This window comes from Taudactylus pleione, unplaced genomic scaffold, assembly GCF_031769625.1.
Source record: "Taudactylus pleione unplaced genomic scaffold, aTauple2 ptg000015l, whole genome shotgun sequence".
Taxonomy (NCBI): domain Eukaryota; kingdom Metazoa; phylum Chordata; class Amphibia; order Anura; family Myobatrachidae; genus Taudactylus; species Taudactylus pleione.
In genome coordinates this window covers 23,986,394-24,009,293 of record NW_028284417.1, presented here as the reverse complement: position 1 = coordinate 24,009,293, position 22,900 = coordinate 23,986,394, and the positions used below count along the sequence as shown (strand labels likewise).

Below are 22,900 nucleotides of genomic sequence, written 5' to 3'. Positions count from 1 at the left end.
AGAGACAAGGGTTCCCCAACCACCCACAGACAATGAGAGACAAAAATGTATTCAGAAGTATTTGTAGATTTATTTCTAATGACCTTAAATATACCATAAATATAGACTAGAACGGCTCACTATAAGTAAATGATTAATTAGCATGATATTTGCAAATACCATAGAATACAGTTTTCAATAAAGCAATCTCACATTCATATAAATAATGCTTTCTACTAAATATTACCTTACTAACTATACAATACTAATTCTACCACAAATGTGGATAAACTGGCTCTTCACCCCAACAAGTATAATTTCACAATATTCACAATATTTGCAGTTGGGCATTCAATAATAAAATAATGGTAGCCTTATCACACTGTATGCTCAAGAAGGGATGTAAATTCTTTCTGAAATGTTCTGGACACTGTTACAGATTATGAATCCTTTTTAGGTGACTTGTATGATGGAAACCCAGGTTACATAGTTCTTTGTGTGGCCCATAACACTATAATAATGTGTTTCAGAAGTTAAGTGATAAGGTGCATACACACACAACGATGTTAGTAATGAACGATTTTCGTAAAATCGTTTTACAAGGTAGTTGGTTTTACTTTACATAATAAACGATTTTCTGTGTGTTGAAGGAAAAATGTTGCAATTGCTATTGAAAATCGTTCAGTTGGCCAGTCTGACTGAACTACAAACTACAATCGACAAACGTGAACGCGCATGAACAATAATAGTTTATCGTTTTACACTGAACGATTTTTTGAACGATAACGACGTCCTTATAGTTAAATCATTCAAAAAATCGTTGTGTGTGTGTACGCACCTTAATACTTAATGCAGCAATGTCATTGACAAGAAAGCAGGTGCTGGTGTGTACAAATATAATGGACACTCTCACTAAAATCTGAGGAAGTGTCTCAGATAACTAGTACAGCTTCACTGGGGGTGGAGATGTATCAAAACTTTGGAGAGAGCGAAAGTACCAACCAATCAGCTTCTTTTTCAAACACTGCCTTTAAAATGGCAGTTAGAAGGTGATTGGTTAATACTTTATCTCTCTCCACTTTATCTCAATCCAAAGTTTGTTACATCTCCCACTGGAACATTTTACATGTGTGTCACTACAAGTCCCACACAGACTACTACTCAGTACTTTGTTTCTTGTGGCTGTAGCAGCTCACTGCGTGTTTCTCAGCAGCTTCTATGAGCAGGTTTCCTCTGTTTTAGCAGGCTGTGTAGATCTGGAACCTACCTCTGTACAAGTTTAATTGGCACTGATCAGCCGGGCTCTAATATGGTCCTTTCAGCACTACCGTTGGTTTCCTCTACACTTCCAGTCACTTCGCTCTCATGTCCTCTCTCCAACTGTCATTTATTTACTTGTTTTTTTCTTTGAGCTCCTGAAATGCCCTCAGGGTTATGTAGCTTCTACCAGCCTGGCTCCCTACAGACTCAATGACTCATTGTCACCCAGTGACAATGAAACCTCACAAAATGCAGGGTATCACATAGGGTCGTAAGGAGGGCTGAGTAGCCGGTGCCTTCTTACAGGTCGGTACTGGCGATACTCACCTGCCACCACAACCCACACCCTGCTCCATCTTCCCAGCTCCCGCACAGTGTGGGGAGAGACGTCATTGTGTCTCCCACAGTGTTGTGGGATCTATACTGCCACACGGACCACTCAGGCAAACTGTTACAGGGCTGATCTCACAAATGCACTAATTATGCTGTATGCTTTATCACTGGGAAATTATGTTTGAGTTTGAACTGGGGACAAAGAATGTCAATTTGAATACTTTTGTTTTTCAGCTGAATATGTTAAATATTAACAATAATATTTGTGTACTATCAGAAAAGAGTTAAAGAGTAATACTGTTAGCATGCACAGTTGTCTGATATTAAAATGTAATGCTGGGTACATACTGGAAGATATATTGGCTGATCAATTAATCGGCCAATATATTGTGTGCCCGTTGGCCAGTGTGTACCAGCAATATGTCTGTGAACGATGCCAATGGCAGATATCTGCCAACCGCCCATACACTTGCAGCAGAGACTGCGGGGAGGGGGGGGCGCATCGCCCCATGGCCAGCGGTACCTACTGTCACATGACAGATGGTGGTTGTTCGGTGTGTATTAACAACCATCATCTGCAGATCACTCGATCTGCAGATATATTTGTCAGGTGTGTACCCAACCTATTCTTGTTAAGAAAACAAAATGTAATCAGTCCTTTTGGTGTCTTACTAATAGCCCTTTCACACTGAAAATTAATATACTGGGTAAATCACTTGTACCCGGTAATTTGATGAACTACACAGGTTTTTTCCCTGAGTGAAAGGGTCATCCCGGGACATAATTCCTGGGTCTCCGACCCTGTTTTAAAAGGGAGCTGAGCAATGATGATTTTAGTGAAGCAAGTCGCAGATACGACTCTTGTACCAAGCAGCTGTACAAGAGCTGGCCAGTGTGCTGAAGCAGCAGGAGAGCATCTGAAACTGAGATTTGGAATGAAGCAAGTCACAGAAAAACTGTTGTGCTGTGTGAGTGACTGACTGAGCACCTTCTTGGCTTAACCTGCCTAAACCGTTAAAGATATATCAACGATGGACTTTATATCATGTAGAAATTGAAACTTATTATCCAACTTCTCCAGACAAATTGTAAGCCCTGTTTACTGATTCAAAATTAAAATTGTTCCCTTTTCTTACCGTTCCTATTTACTTTATATTAAAAACTATTCTTTCATTTCAAACGAGTCCAATTCCCGGTAAGAGTCTGCTTTGGCATGACAATAAATAAAGCACAGGGACAGACACTTAACATGGCTGGAGTTAATATAAATCAGTGGTGTCCAACTCGGGCCATCCAGCTGCTGTGGAACTACACGTCTCAGCATGCACTGCCACAGTTTTGCTATTAGGACATGCTAAAACTGTGGCGGGGCATGCTGGGATATGTAATCCATAGCAGCTGGATGGCCACGAGTTTGACACCCCTGACTTCTCATGGAGAACTTTATTTGTGTGTCACGTCAAAACTAAGGGCCTGATTCAGAGCCGCTCGTAAGCGGCCGCTCGTTCGTTCCGAGCGATGTTTGCACAACTGCGCATGCGTACGGATCGTAATACGCATGCGCGAACCAGTCAGTGCGGCCGAAAATCATTTGTTCTCTAAATAGCGAATGCCTGCTATTTTGAGTGACAGGAGGAGGCGTATGTGGGTGGTAACAGGGGAAGGTGCTTGAAAACGGGGAGTGGAGATCTGAACGCAGGCGTGCTTAAAGGTCAAAACGGGCGTTTTATGGGTGTGCATAATTAATACAGCAGCGTCATTGACCACGTCACTGGGTTATTTTATAGTCAGAACTGCTCGCATGATTGCGGTAGGAAAAACCAACCACAAGAATAGCGAGCAGTTCATACGCTGGTCGATGTACTCGATTAATCTAATAAATAGCGGACATGACGTAGGATGCGAGCGGCCAGGGGGCGTAGTTTTCCAAAAAACGACCGCATGTTTTGTACGCTCGTTCAGACCTAGAGGCGTGAACAGACCGCAAAGAGCGAACGGTTCATTTGAATAGCCACCACTTTTTTCTGAACGAGTGAGCGCAAATAGCGTCCGGCTCTGAATCAGGCCCTAAATCTTTTCGTGTTGATGTCAGGAGGATAAACAACTAATCTTATAAGACCTTGGTTAAAAAAGACTATCGCCGTAAATTAAGAATTGCTCCCGTGCAAAGCCGGGGCAGGTTGCTAGTATACATATATAGCTATTGCTAAAGAAAACATCAAGGCTTTCAAAGGGTTGATGCACCACTGTGACTGTCGAGCTGCCTTAAACACAGTGTAGAACTCCTGTGCAGCAGCCTGTAAAGGGGGAGGTTCAAACCCTGAATGCAGAGAGAGGTTTCCTGCCTCAGGAATAGCAGAATATGTAACACAGGGGATAGTTTTCCAACAGTCCATGCTGGGGAAGTTTTGGGCCATTGGCGTGAGCGAAGAGTACTCACAAACCCCCCTTGAGTGTGCTTCTGCCTTGCATGCAACATGGTTTATCAGGTGCAAAGTTACTTGCTTTTTTTTTGTTTTGCTCCCAACTCAGAGTCGATAGAGGTTACCTCAGATACCAGCTACCAAATCCTGGTTGAAAAGTTAAGCGGCCCATACACGGTGCAATATGCACCAAGTATGACGACGGCCGATCCGATGCCGACATATCGGGTGGTCCCCACAAACAGAGCGATATCGTGGCCGACTGCCCGATATGCCGGCACCTCCCTCCCTCACCCGCATAGCGCAACATGGGATCGTACATCGCATCCCCTGATCGAGTGAATTTTCCGCAAGATCTGGGGATGCGATGTACGACCCCACAGGAGCGCGCACCGCACGGGACGATATCATGCCCATACACTGTACAATATAGCAGCTATATCCTGCCAATCCATCGGATCGGCTACTATATGGCACCGTGTATGGCCGGCATAAGTGTTCCGTTTGATACTTTCACTTTTAAGGGTTATCTCTGTATTTTAGTATTTGTAGCATATATGAAACAAAACTATAATCCCTTTCATTATAAGTATTTGGGGTAGAACATCTTTCTATGAATCATTTAGCCAAAGTCTTTCAATATTTTGTTTATTTTAAACATTTGCAATGTATGTGTGGGTCTCTTGATTTTCCTTTCTTTATCTCAGATTTCTAACAATATACGACATCCTGATGAAGTTATGTGGAACCATGTTTCCATCTGTATCATGAATGGTGGTGGAATAAGAGCATCAATTGATGAGAGGTCCAGTAATGGTGTGTATCCACGTTCACTGCAATATGTGTGTTTATTTACTTTATAGAAGTGTTTATCTCTTAGTATCATTCATCGCAAATAATGTATATTGCGATAATCTCTCCCTGTCTCTGTAGCATACTGCCAATTATGATTGAATGTATTTATTAATACCTCCTTGCAGAGGCAGCCCTTCCGAAATAGAGCTGTCCCAGCGATTAAATCACTTTCCGGTTTCGCACTTGAAGTTTATAAAGTGTATGAGAGGCCATCAGCCTGTGTGTGTACATGGGGCATGTAACGGAGAGGGGTAGTTGCAAAAAGTAGCCCATAGGCTTTTGTAGCCAATGCTATCTATCAATAGCATTGTCTAGCGGGCACAAGTATGTGGGCACATCGCTGCCCATAGAATCCTAAGGGGACTGCTGTGCTATGGGACCGCAGCAGATATTAGAGATTTCTGTTGTGAACCTTTTTAATACATATGGGAATCCATGTGAATTATGTTACCTGAAAGCACCAGCTTTGTGAAGATTTACTTCCATTTTCTGTTTGGTACATCCCGTCCTATTCAGTTATTGCTGTGCATTGTAATTGTATTTTCATGTTTTCATGATGCAAGACGCAAACAAGAACACAATTCTACTTCCCCTAGAAAAGCACCTATGTTTAGGTAAGGGGCTAGCTAGTAAATTTAACAGGGGACAAACACAAAGCCCTGGCCCGTGACAGCAGCCAACACTAAAAAGGTTGTTTAGGTATAGAATGTGGGCTGATCTATAAAAGGGCGAAAGCCATTTGCTATATAAAATTGTGGGTTTTTTAATGAAACTTTCCATGGTCCTATAGGAGAGAAGGGTATGTACTAAATTGCCATGCGCTGCACTGCACATGGCAATAGGCAGCACACGGCCCATGTTGAGATGAGACCTGACAGATGCTCTCAGCCAGCCCAGGGCACTGAAAATGGCCCAGTCTGGGGGCAACTGCCGTTCCTGCACTAGGTACATACAGGTGTTTGTCTAAAGTGCGTACACACTGGGTGATTAAAGTGAACGATAACGATATCGTTATCGTTCATCGGGCAAACATGCAGGCCAACCTGACGATATTGTCAGGTTGCTGCATGTTGGGGAATGGGGTAGAGAGCCCGGCGCTGTACGATATTGTTAATGATATCGTTCAGCGGGTGTGCTCAATGTCATGAACGACATTGAGCACAGCCTGCCAGGGACACACTAGACGATATCGCTCAGGGAGCATATCATATAGTGTGTATGCTCCTTAACACTCTCACATAAGAACAAAGAATCTTTTGCTCACATTGATGTGTTCTAGTCTAATATCTGAATTAACATATTCAAACTGGTTTTCACAAAATGACTGCAAGCCCTACCTTCATTTCTTTTCTCAGAAATGCACTTATCACAGTAGCAAAGTACGTTCAGGAATTCCTGGGGGATGGTGGCCAATTATTATTATTATTTTAAGTAGTGGATGATTAATGGTATTATTTTTTGGCACAGTATAAGCATAAGTAAAATGTCAAATACAGAATATTCTGTTCAGATAGTGTCCTGCTGCCAGTAGTAGTAATGGCAAGAAATGCTGAAAATGATCAACTGTTAAAAACTGATTTTACAAATGGAGCCCACAAGGTGGTTTTGATAATGCTAAATTTATGCAGCGCATTAAGTGTAGACTGAGTAAGACAGATTCATTTAGGCTGTGATTGCATCTTGGGATAAATCAGGGAATAGTAGAAGACTTTCTAATTGCTTTTGAGCTACATATTATTGGTGGAAGGAATCTGTGTTTTTATGTCAATGGGAATGTAAAAGTGACTTCTCCCTACTTGATTACATTGTAACATACAATTAATAGTAGCAAGGGTGACTACTGTGATTTATGAAAATCTATTTGTACAGCAGCAGCACATAGGTAAACCAGTGAGGGACCATGTTGGAACTATTGTTGGTGCAGTAGGGGGTATGATTACGCCTCCCCTGCACTCCAGGCCCCCTTCAGAGATCTGGGCCTAGGTAATTTTAACCTTCTCTCCCACTCTTCTCGCCATCCCTGGCCCAGGTGACTGCAGCAGCATCACGTGCCCCTATCCGAACTTTGCTCTGGAGCGCAGTGCTGCACGGCTCTGTCCCTTGTGAGGGGTATTTAAAGGTGCACAAATCATCCATGAAACCTAGATTAAAACATAAATGGTTACTCTGCTCTCTATTGCTCCACTGTACTAGCACGGACTTCTTTTTGTAAGGCAGTTTGTTTAGAAGTGTTTCTATATACTGTGTGTATATTTTTACATTATGAATATTCTGGAAGGGGTAGATCTGGAAAAAAAAAACGCTGTTGCCCTTGCAGCTGTATCCTGTTTAGTACTATACCAGTGCCAGTACTCACCAATGACAGATGCCATTTAGCTCATTTACAGTTTAGTGCAATTTGTGGCACAGACATGTTAAAGTGGGCCATAGAACGTGCTTATCTTGTTGCATGTTGATGCAACTCAGGGTTTCAGTATATGAGATTGACAGTGACCATTCATCATGTTAATACTTAATACTAAAGGTCACAATGTAGACAATGTGTTTTGTAGGTAACCCTAATGGTGATATTGACTTTTTCAGTGCACCTTAACTACTCCATCTTCAAATTAATATTCCCATCACATGACCTTAACGAATAAGCTCCCACCACCACAATCATTCCATCATTAATTGCATACCCCCCACCATCACACTTCATTAAATAGCTAACGGACCCCTTCCCACCAACACCATCCACATTACATTATGAGCCGTATTCAATTAGAAGCAAAAAGTCCTGTACTTTTCGCATGCCGGACTTTACGCCGACATCGCTGGTTTTGTATGCGAAAGAGTATCGCGCACGTCCCCTGTATTCAATTTCAAAGGAATCGAAAACGCCTCCCGGTGAAACTTAAAACAGGCGAAGAGTGCTGGCAAGTATGGTGTAATCAGCCTGACACCCCTCAAAAGATGCACTGACATGGGGGATCACTATGGATACCCACGAATAGCCCTGCTGAAGGTATTTGGTGTGCTTAAATGCTCTCAATTGGTGCTATTTTGCGTCTTTGCACAAGTGGTAAGGAATAGCATTTTGCAGGGGGTTTTTTGGGAAAAATAACTAGTCCAAGCATATTTGCGGTACATGAAAATGGGTGCAAGCATGGTTAAAAATTGCTAAAGTGAGGCCTTAAAAAGCGTTAAAAATGCACCTTCGGATCCTGCGCGCGCACAGACCAGGAGCACGAGGCAGCTGCATCTCCACCTGCTGCAACACCCAGACGCCCGACACACACCCGCCTGCCCTGCCCATGGGCCACCCACCCGGGCGGCAAGTTCTCCCAGATCATGGCAGCAGAGATTAAGACTTTGCTTTCCGAAGACCGGAGTACTCTCTTCATTAATGGGGTCACCCTTAGAAACCAAAAGTGTGGTGTGATCAGAGACACCTTACTTTTACCAGATTCTCACATGATGGATCTTAGGACGAAGGCGACAGAGGGGCCCACGGTTAACATAGCCATATGCAAAAGCAATTCAGCTCTTATCTTTGCGATGGGCTGAGAAGGAGTCTATGGGGGAACAATCCATACTAAAACGCACGACTTGGGAAAATAAGAGATCAAAACATCTTATTCCCCCCCCCACCCTGATCCTTCACCTGTTCCAGCTGCCAACATTGGACCAACCTACTGATTCATTTTCCCCTTTTATGCCTTTGTTTTTTGATCACTTGTTGCTGCATGAACCCTAAATTTTATTTTCAAGAAGCAATTTATATCTGATTTAAGAATAAAACAAAATCTCTATTTAAGAATGCACCTTCAGCAAACACCTGCAATCAACAAAACACCTCCCCCATGCTTGCAGACCCCCCCAAAGTCTATTTCGCTAACTTTTAAGTTTGTACCCCAACTTTGAACTTTTTCGCCCCTTTTTCAAAGTAATTTTTGGGGTGTTTAATTCTTTTTAGGATTTTTTTGATGCAGTTTACCTTTGGGGACCTGTCCTAAGGGTGCAGGGTGGTTTCCCCACCTTTGCACCCCACTCCGCAATTCTACACTTTTTTCCGCCAGCTATTCATAGGCGAAACTTTTCTGCCAGGTACATTGCATTGCGTTTTTACAACGGTGAAAAGTCACAACAATTGAATACGGGGATAAGTTTCCACTGGCTAAATGACGTCACCAGCGAAACTTTTACGCAAAAAATGGCTTTTCACCACTAATTGAATACGGCCCTAAGAGTCTTACAACACTTTCTTCCATTCGGTCTCATGAGCTACATGTGTGACCACCAGTATGATGACTTCTGTCTGGTTCCCTTGCTATCAGTGCACATTGCATGGTGTGAACATGTTGCCCCATGTGTGGCTTGCTGTGATAGAAGTGAAAGTTGTCAGACATTGAGACATGAGAAAGGGGTAACAGGGATGCTGTTACCAGAGCCGTAACTAGACATTCAGGTGCCCTGTGCCAGAAAGAGCATTGGCGCCATCTGTTTAACATCAATGGTTTGCATCCATCCATGGATATCCCTGCAGAGGAAAATGCAGGCAGGTCAATTACTGAAGGGTGGCAGGACTTAGCATCACAGTCGTGGCTAAGCGTCACAGAGTGAGAGAACATAAGCAGTATAAGTAAGAATCGAACACTTATCAAATTAAAGCTCTTAGCTTGCTTCTTCCTCACCCGGTGAGCACAAAAATAAAATAAAGCTTACATGCCAAAGTTCTGACTGCCAGGGCAATGGTGAACAAGGTGGCACGATCACGTCATCTTGGCTAAACAATGCGATTCAGCATGGGAAGAGTCACCCCCTTGGGTACTCCCACTATCATTCTTAAGTCGACGCGTGCTGGAGAGGGGGAGAGAGGGGGTTTCCTTCGGTGACGAGGAGACTTGCCCTCTCTTGCAGGAAGCCGGAAGCAACAACTGATTTTTGGGAGCAAGTCAGCAAGTCTGAAATAAGGTTCAAAAATAGAAAAGAAATATAATAATTCCCATGTGAAAAAAGTGTTTTACTTGACTAATAAAGAAATAAAATGTATTTTAATATTGCCATCCTGAAAAGGGGATACATAGTAATAAGCACAATCTTCTGCAAAAACACCCAGAGGCCTATTAGTTGTTTTTATATTTATACATTTTTCTGCAGAGCTGTGTTTTTGTCTTAACTGTATTTGGCAAATTTGAACGGGAGGATTAACTAGCACATTTCTAGAATCTCATTTGTCAGTAATCCAGTTGATCTTTATGCAAATATTTTAGTTACAAAACCTTTTAGGTTTCACAAGCTGTTGTTGCTTGTTTTTTATATTTTATGATCAAAATCTAACTGTACACGTTAGCTACGCTTTTTTTCCCCCCTATTTTATGAATCAACTGCAAACATTTTATATTTTCAGACCATGTCTTGGAAAAGTTGACAGCTTTACTAACCTCACTAGTCACCGCCTTTAATAAACAAACTACTACTCATTTTCTGACCAGACACAAAGTCCATTTAATACACAATATGCTTTTTATTCAAAGTCTAGCAGTCTATGAATAATTTATAGGATTTCATTTTTCTAAAATGCCTAGGCATTGCAAAATAATACATTCTATGTGATCCTGTTCATGAAAAAAAATTGCATGGACTCTACTGAACACATTCAAACGTGGAAATATAAATGTACTAAATGTATTTTTGTTTATGAATTTCTGTATTTAAAAATATATTTTGATTAGAAGAGACAACTTAAGTAATAATAATTTACTATAACAAAAAGATTTCTCAGTAGCAAAGAATATAAATTCAGTCTCTAATAAACAATGCATTCTAAAAGTTGATGTATGTTCAAATTCTGTGATTACAACTGGGTTTTGGAAAGCAGACAGGACAAAAACAAATGAGAAATATATATATGTATATGATAATGCGTAGTGTCCTAGCACCACGTTCCAAATGTGGCTTACAGGCTTATAAAAGCTGCACTCTTTTAAAAAACTGTTCTCATCTGTATAATTTTGTCTTGACCATTTTGGCAAGTGATCGAGATTTAAAAATAGGAAGAATTGTTATGAAAAATACTAAAAGAAAAACAAAGACAAAACCTTCTGAGATAGCATGTGTGTGTTATGGTATGTACACACGGTATTAAAATGCATGATGTCAACGATAACGATATCGATCATATGGTTATTGTTCATATCGTGCATTTTTCGGTGCCTCCAACCCAGAATGACCTGCGATGCGCGGGCACGTACAGTATGGACGATAACAATATCGTTCAACGCCCGTGCATGCAGACCAACCTGGTCGATATCGACCAGGTTACTATAGGGACCTGCGATCGTTGATCGCGGGTCGTTGGCGGTGTGCTGGATGATCAATATCGATCATCCAGCACACCCGGGAGATCATTCAATGATATCATTATCGTTGCCGATCGCCCCGTGTGTATGCACCATTATTCATGCAATATATGGTTTAACATTTTGAATTATCTAAGAACCTTTATTTGTCTTTATATGGACCAGGAGAAAAGTTCCATCATACCAAAGCATTGGTGTTAAAACAATGGGATCATGGTTAACCTCTTGAAACAAAACTTTCAGAGATGAGTGGTTCGGTTTTGGCTCTGATCTTTCCAACAAGTTCAGATCTCAGGACGAGGCAAATGTAATCTTTCACAGACATCTGATATCCGAACTTGGTGGGTAGTTCCGAGCCAAAACAGAACCACTCATCTCTAATTATAATATGACTGAATGAACATGAAAACAAAAGGCATAAATGTTCAAATTGATGCACAGAATAAATTATCCACACAAATATACTATAGTTAGAGTAACTACACCTGGACTACATTTTTCAATTGTACAAAGCAATAATTGCAAATGTGTATTATATATAAAACACGCATGTAAACAATCATATACATAAAACCAATATTAACAATATCATTTTATTAATAGTAACAGATTTCATCTATGTACTAGAACCTTGTGCTAAACCAGGGGAAATGACAATTACAGCTGCAATTATAATGTGTATTGAAGTAATAAAGTCTAGACAGTATAGGGCTATTAATAAGTTTGTTCACTTTGCCTAAAGCATAAAGCACCTTCTACACTCACCTGATATGACTGTCACCCACTAACTACTTCACTAGTTTTGAAAGCATGCCATTATGTATAATAATAAATACGGACACAACACACTTACAGGTAAGGATCACCTGATACAGGCTAAGTTAGGGGTTAAACCTTACAAGTTCTGCAACTGGTGTCTCTATTCTCCAACAACACCCCCTACCACAATTATGGAGCATCTACTATCTTGCATTATGGCTGTGTATCATCTATGACAACTACCCTGGCTTCACTGACTTACTTCTTCTGGCTCTGACCTGTGACCACTTCATCTTGCATGCTATCCTGGCTACTAACCAGAGACTGATTAATAACTGATGGGGCCCTAGCCAAGTTATGGATGCAGGCCTGCTGGTGACCCAAAACAGAGGTTAGAGGAGCTTGTGTCCTCCAATCAGGATTCAACACACGTTTCTCCTTCTCTTACTTGCACATCAAAAGAAATATTTTGAACTTGAATTGATTCGGCTCTAAAGTCCGGTACACACTAGACGATGTCTAGTGTGTACCGACCTCATTAGTGGCAGGAGCAACGGCGCAATATCGGGGGCTATGCTGATGATATCGTCTGTAGGACCTGCATGCTGATGTTGCTGACTATGCGGGACTGCGCATCGTCAGCGACATAGCCAGTACACACTGGCCGATGTGGATAATATGTCGTCCAGTCCGCCGTCTATTGTCTACCCGGCATAACAGTACCCAGCATAACATTCCATCTTGTTTTTCAACTGGATTGCTCCAAACATACTGGGACCGATGCATAGTGAGTGCTATTCCAGATTGTGCTGATGTCTTGCATTAAATTGCACTACACAAGCCCAGAATGTGCACACACACAAATGCGCTTATGAAGACCCAGGCGTATTTTGCTCACATCTAACTTTATGACCATAGAGTCATAACGGAGTTTGGGTCTGGAAGAAGCTTTCTCACATAGGCAAAGTTCAGTGAGATTGTGTTTATGTAAATGTGACTGATGCTGACCAGCAATTATGCTGTTAGGAGGCGCATCTGTTGCATTTGCTATAGGACAGGTACTGGGCAGATATGCTGCTGTGGAGGTGTATGCATTTTTAAATATGTACAGCTCAGCAAATGTGCAGACATATGCTTGTGAGCAATTTACACCCCTAGTAGCTAGAAATTCTGTATCAGTCCACTGTCAGTAATCACAAATAGCTATATTTTCGGTCGTACCTCTAGTTTACGAATTTTAAACTTTCTGCATGTTAAACATACTGATGCTGAGAACAAATTGCATATACTGTATGTTCTAAAACTTTCATGCATATAGTTATTTAACATACCAAACTCAAATAATAAAATGGTATCCATACCTTCCAACATTTATAATGATAGTCGGGACTTCCGTGTGCCGGAAAGGGGGGTGTGGCTTATCGGTGAAGAGGGCATAACTTTGCAGCACGCCCCCACTTACATCACTCAGGGGGCGAGCCCAACACTCGAGGAGATGCTGGTCTGCCCCCAGGCTCTCCCCTCACAGTGAAGAGATGATGTGCGTATGTACATGGCATCTATTCACCTGCTGCTCTGCTATGCAACTTTCCCCCCACCGTGGGACACTGTGGTCCACAGGTGGGACAGCAAGGTAGTCCGCAAATTGTGGGACTGTGCGAAAAACAAAACAGAGACAGTTGGCAGGCATGGGTATCTCAGTATTTTAACCAAGTTTACACATACAGTAAAACTACAGATGTGTCCTCATCGAGCCTCCTTGCGAGTTAAACAGCCCTTCTAGTTGCACCATGCCGTGTCATGACTCGGTAGCGCAGAGCGTATTTTCGTTTAACTTTTTCCCTTGAAATGCGTCATATTCGCACAGTCTAGGATACAGGTAATCCTTTCATGATTACCACAGTTTAAACAATAAGGGGGAGGGGTTTGTATCCTTCGTGGCACATATGAGAGGACCCTAAATGTTAAACTATGTAGACTAAAAGCATATAAATATATTATATATATATATATATATATATATATATATATGTATATGTATGTATACACGCTTTATAGACCTGGCACACAATATTTTTGGAGAAGTTGTGGTGTGTGCGACTTCTTTGTGCATTACTAATTGTGTGTGTATGTATGTATGTATGTGTGTATATATATATATATATATATATATATAATATATATGGGCCCTTATATTAAGGCTGAATAAAAAAAAATGGAAATCTCCATAGAGAATTCCAGAGGAGGGGGGCATGGTGTTTAAGGGGCTACACCTCAAAAGCTATAGGAGGTGCCAAGCTGAAATTTGGCATGGGTGGGTAGAACTGTCACTCGGAGCTGCATCCTAAAAAATTAAAAATGAGGATTTGGGAGTAATCTATAGTTCCAACTGTCAGCTTTTTCTGATACTCTCAGGACCACTTTTCTGCTGTTCTCTATGGGGGATTTTTGGGAAGGCATAACTCAGGGTAGGGGGCTAATTTAGACTTGGGGTTTGTAAGAACAGGTAACTATTGTTCCAGGGTAGGGCCTTTTGGGGTTCAGGTAATTGAAAAAGTTAGTTTTTAAACTATTACCTCACAATTGTGCCATTATAGAGATAGGAAGATTCAATTCCTTGCGCAGCCGTAGTAGTAGCCTCCAGCAAGTGTACTCACTGTGGCTTCACTAGGGTGCACAAAGATGGCGGTCCAGTGCGGGCGGTTGCGGCGATGGGCTCAGGGGAATAAAGAGGTTGTTAGCTGCATCCGGGACCCAGGAAAGAAGGGGGTAGCGGCAGCGGTGCAGTGGCAGTGGGAGGTAGCAGCAGACAGATGCAGGCTTGGATCTGAAAGATCCGAGGCACCTGCACATGTGTATAAATAAACAAACAGAAGCAGGGACGGGATCAGTGAGACCCATCTGTGCTTCTGTGTTTAAAAAAAAAAAAAAACTTGTGTAAAAAAATAAAATAAAATGGCGTGCTCCCCCCAAAAAAACAAAACAACCAGCACCGGGCTTTGGGACAAATGATGTAGGGTCCCCCGAATGAAGCACACCAAGCACTAGGCTTTTCAGAACCAGTCCTAGTTGCCAAAATATGAGGGACAAATAACGTAGGAGTCCCCCGTATTCAGCGCAACCAGCACTAGGCTCTTATCCGGTGCTGGTTCTGGAAATACAGGGGGAAAAAATGCATAGGGTCCCCCTGTATTTACCAGAACCAGCACCGGACCCTCTCTAGTGGGGGGCTGATGCCACAGCCAGGGGAGCCCATTCACTGGGCCTCCAGCCGAAGCATCACCCCTGACCGCTAGCCAGCCCAGGCTACAATAGTTCCCAATTCAAAATGTGCTGTTTAAGCATCATATCATGTTCTGTGTGTCGGGGAGTGTTTAAGGGAAATCGTTCACAATATCGCATCGTGAGCACATGGTTCCGTGTTTAGGGGTCTTAAGAAGCAGTTCAGAGCTGTGACGATCAGTGCCAGTGAGCCTTTCTGTCCCCCGCTGCTGCCCCTGTGCACTTTCCCACATGCCTGCCCCCTAAGTTGTCTCTCCCTCTGCACCCCCATAACACCTCCTGTGTGCTGTCCCCTCCACCACCAGTGCCAGTGTAACATTTTGTTGCCCTTCTCCTCTGCAGATGGAGGAAGAAAGAGTGCCACAGACAGAGAAAGACAGAGCAGCATGGCTGGGTGGAAGGCAATGGTGCAGAAGGAAACAGAGTGGCACGGATGCAGGGCGGTGCGGATGGGGAAAGACAGATTGGTGCAGATGGGAGAACACAGACTAGCACCGTTGGGAGACCACACAACAGTAGGGATTAGGGAAGATATAGCATCATGGAGGTGTATAGGGGAAGAAAGTCTGCATGCATAGACAGAGTATGATCGTTTTAGCAATTAGGGAGCTGAATGTGTATTTTGAATAAGATGGATGTATGGATTGAGAAGGATGTTGGAACCTAGTGAGATTGTTGTGATGATCCAATGGGTAGATTGTAGGCACTGAGTGGGATGTGGGAGCCACATAACTGCTCAGACCTCAGTTGCATAGACTGCATGTGTGTATTCCATGAGCACACAATTCTGCGAATTAGCAGCTCCACCACTTTGTGAGTGACAGCAATCTCACTCTGTGAGAGTGCTGCATCTGCAGTTAACCACAGGGTGTGATGGCATACCATATCTGTATTGCGCGAGGAACACGTCCATTAAGGCGTCAGCCTTAATGTTCGGAATTTCATTGCTTTTTTAAGTTTGATTGGCAGAAATACTATAGGTTTTTTTGAAACTTCAGATCATGTCTAAGAAGCCTTAATAGGACGTAAGGTTTTTTGTCTATGAAATATATATATATATATATATATATATATATACACACACGTTTAAACAGTTAATAGTGGTACCATTGGGCATGAATATAATGCATAAAAACATAAATATGTAAGAATTAAACAAGGTTCTTAATCCTAAATACTGGAGTATGACAGCTGGCAATGCCAAGATATCGCGTCTTTATCAGAGTTAATGTCCCTGCTGCTTTAAAAGTTCATTTGGTGATGGAAAGGTAAAACTTTAGAGCAGTGCTTCCCAAACTTGGTACTCAAGGCACCCTAACAGTTCAGGTTTTAAGGCTATCCATGGCTGAGCACAGATGGTTAAATCAAACTGACTGATGTACTATGTACTAATTATGTCACTTATGCTCAAGCATGGTTATCCTTAAAATCTGGACCATTAGGGTGCCTTGAGGACCGAGTTTTTGAATCTCTGTTTTAGAGTGAGGAGCAGAGCATCCTGTATAATGGTTCTTTTCCTGATGTTATCCCGGAGGTGATGGTGTGTGCACTACTTACCTTATACTCTTCTTTCTGTGTCCTGGAAGGGGTCACTTGCAGTGTGTTCAGCACATGTGTCTTCTTGACGGGTGTGCTGCGATCAAACTCAGCAGTCTGCAGCAGGTCATTTCTCTCTGGTACTTGCTACACAGTGTTCCTTGCCATTTTCATGATTGTGTTGTGTGCACATCCAACGCATTTCACTTGGCCTATCCGGTTGTCATACTCATCACAGATGTATCTGTCTGCAGTCTTTCCTTATTGGGCAGGGTTGTGTGTGTCTTTTCCTATGTTTCTAGTGTTTCATTTGGCTGAGTTCCTGGCACTCCAATCTGTCCATATTCTCTTGGTTACTCACTTAACCTGTTTTGTGCAGTTTGTAAACATAGCCTAGGTTTATATCAATTATACATGTCATGAATAAACTAAGTATTATGGAAATCTCTAAACATGAATTATGGACTTTAACAGTACTAATTTTCATCACTATATAGAAAGCACTTGGGCCAGTGTTTATTTATCACAATTATTGTATATGTCTGGAACTTGAATTATTTTCTATGAATAATTTGTTTGAAATGGATGAATGATGGTTGTAAATTATGTTTATAGTAAGCATTCTAGATTTAATATAAATATATATATATATATATATATATATATTAATTTATTTTAAACTAGCCTTTGCCCGCAGCTTCGCTCGAGTGGATGTCTGTTATTGCTCAGTGGAACCAATTTTACAAAGACAGTAGTGGCATCTAATATTGTCATGTAGATTTTATATTGTGGACATTGATCACAAAATGTCTTTGCAAACAATATTTGCAGTTTTCCTTCAGGGATTAAAGCAAAAATATGCATATACATGCATATATAACTGATTGCCTTCATGGTCTGCAATTAAATATATATATATATATATATATATATATAATCTGAATATCTGATTTAAATGGATGCAGGAGAGCGCACTCAGTAATAAGGTAAAACACACTCTTGTGTAAATATCCACATACATTTAAAGTTTAAGACAGCAAGCATGAAATTTAAACGGTCATCTCCTGATGAAGTAATTGAGTGAAGAAACATGTTGAGGTGTGGCTTGTGATGTTGATTCTGTGACGATATCTGCCTGTGTCCAGAGCCGCCGTTACTCGTGGAAGAGGTCTCATTCCTGTAGCTGCTATCTGCCAGGGACTGGGTGACCATTGAAATTTCATGCTTGCTGTTTGATACTTTAAATGTATGTGGCTATTTACACAAGTGTGTTTTACCTCATTACTGAGTGCTCTCTCCTGTATCCATTTATTTCAGAATCATTCTACTCTGGTGGTAAGGAGTTTCTGGATTGGGCTGCACTATATGATTGTTTATCTATTCCAAGTGCACTATATGATTGTTTAGGATGCCAAAGTGTGCATAATTGGCTATTGATTATATATATATATATATATTTTAGTGGCAGTATCACCAGTGATGGCGATGGTGAGCAGCAGATTCTGTGTGGGGTTGGAGAGATCCTCCAACCCCACACAGAAATAGGGTAGAATACTGAGTTGTGACACACCTATGCGCTGCCTTGTGGAGAGAGCTCAGGTGTGGGCTGATGTGAAGGCAGACCACTCAGGCTGCTGTTGGAGACAATCTATGTGGGACTGTGGCAGCCAGAGAGCCCAGTGATGCGAAGCAAGCCATTGGGGACCAGAAGGCCTGTGTCTGGACCTTGCAGGAAGCAGGGGGGCATAAACCTCTTAGACTGTGTGACATTGAAGCAGCTGGGCTGCAGGCTGAGGAAGCATGGGCCTATACCTGGAGGATACAGGGAAGGCCACCAAGAGTGATGGTGTTTGTATCACTGTGGCAGCCAAGCCAGGCTTGAGCTGGCAATAGACCTGCAGAAAAGCAGGCAAATACTTTATTGGCAGACTAGCTGCACCTTGATAGAGAGGGTTCAAGAAGTGAGCTAGTGCCCTAAACAAGGGCTAGGTTGTTTGTTATTTTCTATTTCTGTTTCCCGATTTCCATGCTGGAAGTAAAGCACCATTTTCATTTATTTTACTGGAATGCCATGTTTGCACTCTGCACCACTGACAACAATCTACCGAGCTAATTACCCCAAGTTATCACAATATATATATATTTTATATATACATACATATAGTTATTTTGGACTGTGCAAATTTCTATAAAAAAAAAATTTGTCTGCATAGTTAGAGTCCCTAAAAGTATATTTGTCCCCAAAAAAATATATTTATATACAGCTAGTCATTTTTGGCTTGAGGAGCCTGAACACTGCACACGCCGAATGCCAAACATCTGTTTTTTTCTTTAGTGCTCCTCTCCCTGATGTCACATTGAGATAATACATACCTCAGTTTCTTTCTAGGTGACTAAGCTATACAATATTGAAAACGCAATCCAAATTCATCCAGTAGTTTTTGTGTGATGCCAGAATGAACAGACCAAAAAAAATCAGAAAAAAAATGTTGTATCCATAGTTCATACAAGGAGTACTGTACATTTCTGCAAAAAAAAAAAATTCTATGTACAGACACAACCATTACAACTTTATTATAAGTATAGATAGGGTCCTTTTGAGGTTTGCAACACACAGTATCTTTAAATTACAGTGGTGATGTAGGGAGATTATCCATTTTGAGGTTGTATGGTATGATGTGGGGGATGGACTTTAATTTTAATAAAAGTATCCTTTAATTTAATGATCCTGTAGTTTTCATTGGTGTGGAATCCCAATCTTGCTGTAAAAAGTCACTTAATATCTTTAGGACTTAATTGGTAGAAGTCACTTCCTATCCACACTTGGGGGTTGTCTGGGTCCTTTGGGGATAAGAGATACAATACCTGATGCTCTTGAGGGGTCTCTCTTCTTAATGCAATTAAGGCACCATCTTACTTAACTTCCAAAGTCGGATGTATTTGAGTGTTGCCAGGAAGGTGTGAGTCTACGTCATGCTACTGAGGAAGTTGTGGGCTATTCCACAACGAAACGCGTTTGGGACCCCACAGGCACAGACTACTAAATCATTGGAGCCGCTTTTGGACTTTTTCTGGACCAGCATTTCTCATCTTTTCCAGTCTTGTACTTTACCTTCAGCACACCATTGCAGTCATCTCTGCATGTACATCGGACCATGAGCATTCATAACAAGTCTGGTAATTACTAACCAAGCCGTATAATATCCTGGATTAACCAATTGAGGCCAGTTCCTGCTCTATTATAAGATGTTTGCTTTTTGAATTAAGATTTTTGATCAGACATTTACTATTTCATTTATATAATTTTTTCGCATCAGTGATCATTCATTCACTCTTTTATTATTGCCTTTATCTGGATCTACTGTACAATGATTCATTATCCAATGGACACGTTTTTAATTTTCTATGTATATGAAGCAATACATCAGCTATTTGCATCCAAGCTGTATGGAGTGCTATAATATATATGCAGATTGATTATATGTTGACACTCTTTATTAAGTCTTGTATGTATTATATTATGGTTAAATTTATTTTAATTCATTTTAATTTGGTATTATAATCATGGTTCTTACCACCTGGGTTCATTAGCGTTGTTCAATATTTACTTTGTGACTGTACATAAGTATCACTATGGAGTGAGTGTTGACTGACCCCCATTAATGTCTAAAAGTCCAGACTCATTCCTTTTAAATGTCCCAAAAGTCTAGTCTTCGAGAAAACTGGTGGGCTCAAAGTCTATATTGAGGCCTTTTGGTGTTAGGGTCTCAATATCATATATCCATTCTTTCTTGGACATTATTTCAATGTAGTTTCCTCCTCTCCAGGGAAAGTCTACTTTTTTGATAGCTTGGAATGAAAGGCAGCTCGGTCATGCTTATGAGTAGTCCTGTAATGCTCGGAGATACTATGGGTAGTTACCTCTTTTGTAATGTTTCTTATGTGTTCCCCTATTCTTTTAGTCAGTGTTCTTATTGTGCAACCTATATATTGGAGGCTGCAACTAATGTTAAAAGATAAATCATTCCCTTGGTGTTGTAGGTGAGCTGCTTCTTAATTTTTAACTTCTCTATCGCAATATTTGAATTAACGGTCAGGACGGGAGTTGGGCACTTGATTCTTGTGGCCTTACACACTTTGCCTATATTACAGTGTTAAAAACCTGGGTTGTTATTGTTAAGCCAGGTTTCTTTGACCTTATTTGATACCTTTTCTGCTGGTAAGGTGGGTGTGACAAGTTCATTCTTAGCATTAGGCGCTTTTCTCCTGAATTCTACCAAACAAGCTACTATATCCATAAATGCAACTGTCAATATCTTTTGTCAGGTGGGGTAATATCGAGATCATAGCATAACAGAGATAGTGCTGTCAATTGATATGTTGATTTTTAAGTCAAGAAACAAAGGTCCTGTCTGTTTTTATAATTGAAGTAATGCATTCCTAGTTATAGAAAAGCATGATAAATAATACTTCTATAAATTCACAGGAAGCATAACTACTGAAGACCTGATATCCGTGCTCCCCTTTGGAGGTACATTTGATCTGATTGAAGTCAAGGGATCCACCCTAAAAAAGGCATTTGAGCACAGTGTACATCGTTACGGAGGTAGTACCGGAGAGTTTCTACAAGTTGGTGGTATGTTGAATTTCTAATTTATTTATATCAATGCATAATGAAGATAATGTAGACCTAGTACATATGCTGTGCAACAATTATAGATTTTGGAAATCGTGAACTCATTTTGATAGAAATGCAATTCTAGTGACCGCGGTCATTCTTTGCTCATATATTCTTTCCGACCCAAACATCATATTTACATACGCCAAAAAGATACAGATGTAGCCGGCTACATCGTTTCCGCGATGCGTGTGCATGGGCACATGCACCGCGGCATAGCGCAGCCCTCGCCGAGCCGCAAATAAGCGCGGCTGGGGTTTGCCCATTTCAAGCTATGGCAGGTGTGTGCGTACGCATGTGCACACCATAGATGCGGGCACACTAGTCGCGCCATCCATGCTGCGATGCGCTTGTATTGCGGGATGGATGAGCGTGGCTACATCTGTACTTTGTCCTTTATTATGGAGTTATTCAAAAATAAATTTGGATTTGGTAGCTTTTGGAAACAAATGGGTATTTAGTACATTTGGCGTGAATCTTCAATTTAAAATACACGTAGAAGTGGTTCCATTATACTACAAAGAACGTTTGACTGTAACGATTTATTATTATGTTACTTAATAGCAAGTATTCCCTTCTATATAGTTTATTTTTAAGTTAAAAGAAAGGTCACGTTTGTGTTAACACATGTTCTTTTTTTCTCTGCACAATGAACACAATATTATTCAGTCATCATAAACACCTGGGGAATTCGCATCACCATTTTCTTGTACTTCTGTATTACCCTCTACAATGTGTTTGTAAAATGGCAGCTGGTTTACATTGTTGTACTCCATGGCTGCTAGCAGTGCCACCATAGCTTTCTTTTAGCCTCTCCCACATGACTCTTACACTGCAGTTCCTTTATGTTTGCTATAACAAGATCATACTTCAACCCCCGCATTATCATCTTGTGTTGTCAGACAGGTTCCACACTATAAGCAGAAAGTCCAACCAAACCTGACCTTGCCTGAATTGTCAGTCTGTTAGCCTCACTCATTTTAAACGTTTTATGGTTGGTACTGAATATTGAATATTGTGCTGCTCCCTGCCAGTTCACCCATTTAAAATCTGATTCTAGAATGTGAACTGTCCCAACACTTGCAAATACTAGATCATACTTTTTGGGGAAAAGTAATCTTTTTAATTTAAGCTTTTTCTCCACAGGCATATAGAAATTTCCACGGACAGGAGAAAAAACACTCAATTTTAAAACCAAACTAAGATGCAATTACACAAACATGAAGAACATGCAGTAGTTCTTATTCTGAGAGGCACAACTATCACAAAACTCTCTGATGTACGTTATGTACTTAGCATCACAGTATGGTTTCAGATAGGTATTGAAGAAATGCCATAAACAAAAACTAATTTCTGAAGGACATCTACCCCCTTCACTCTCTAGCCACCTATAAAAATGAGTGATTCAGGAGTAATCTTTTTGTCCTCTGAAATATAATACCCAAAGTGTA

The 22,900-nt window shown here is 41.1% G+C and overlaps 1 protein-coding gene across 1 annotated transcript in view; it reads left to right on the top strand.

The window, feature by feature from the left end:
* Positions 1 to 22,900, top strand: part of NT5E (5'-nucleotidase ecto) — a 120,819-nt gene that overhangs the window by 82,497 nt on the left and 15,422 nt on the right. The window contains exons 6-7 of the mRNA XM_088470749.1: positions 4,703 to 4,811; positions 21,258 to 21,407. Coding sequence (XP_088326875.1) covers positions 4,703 to 4,811; positions 21,258 to 21,407 — 259 coding nt within the window. The remainder of the gene's footprint in view (positions 1 to 4,702; positions 4,812 to 21,257; positions 21,408 to 22,900) is intronic.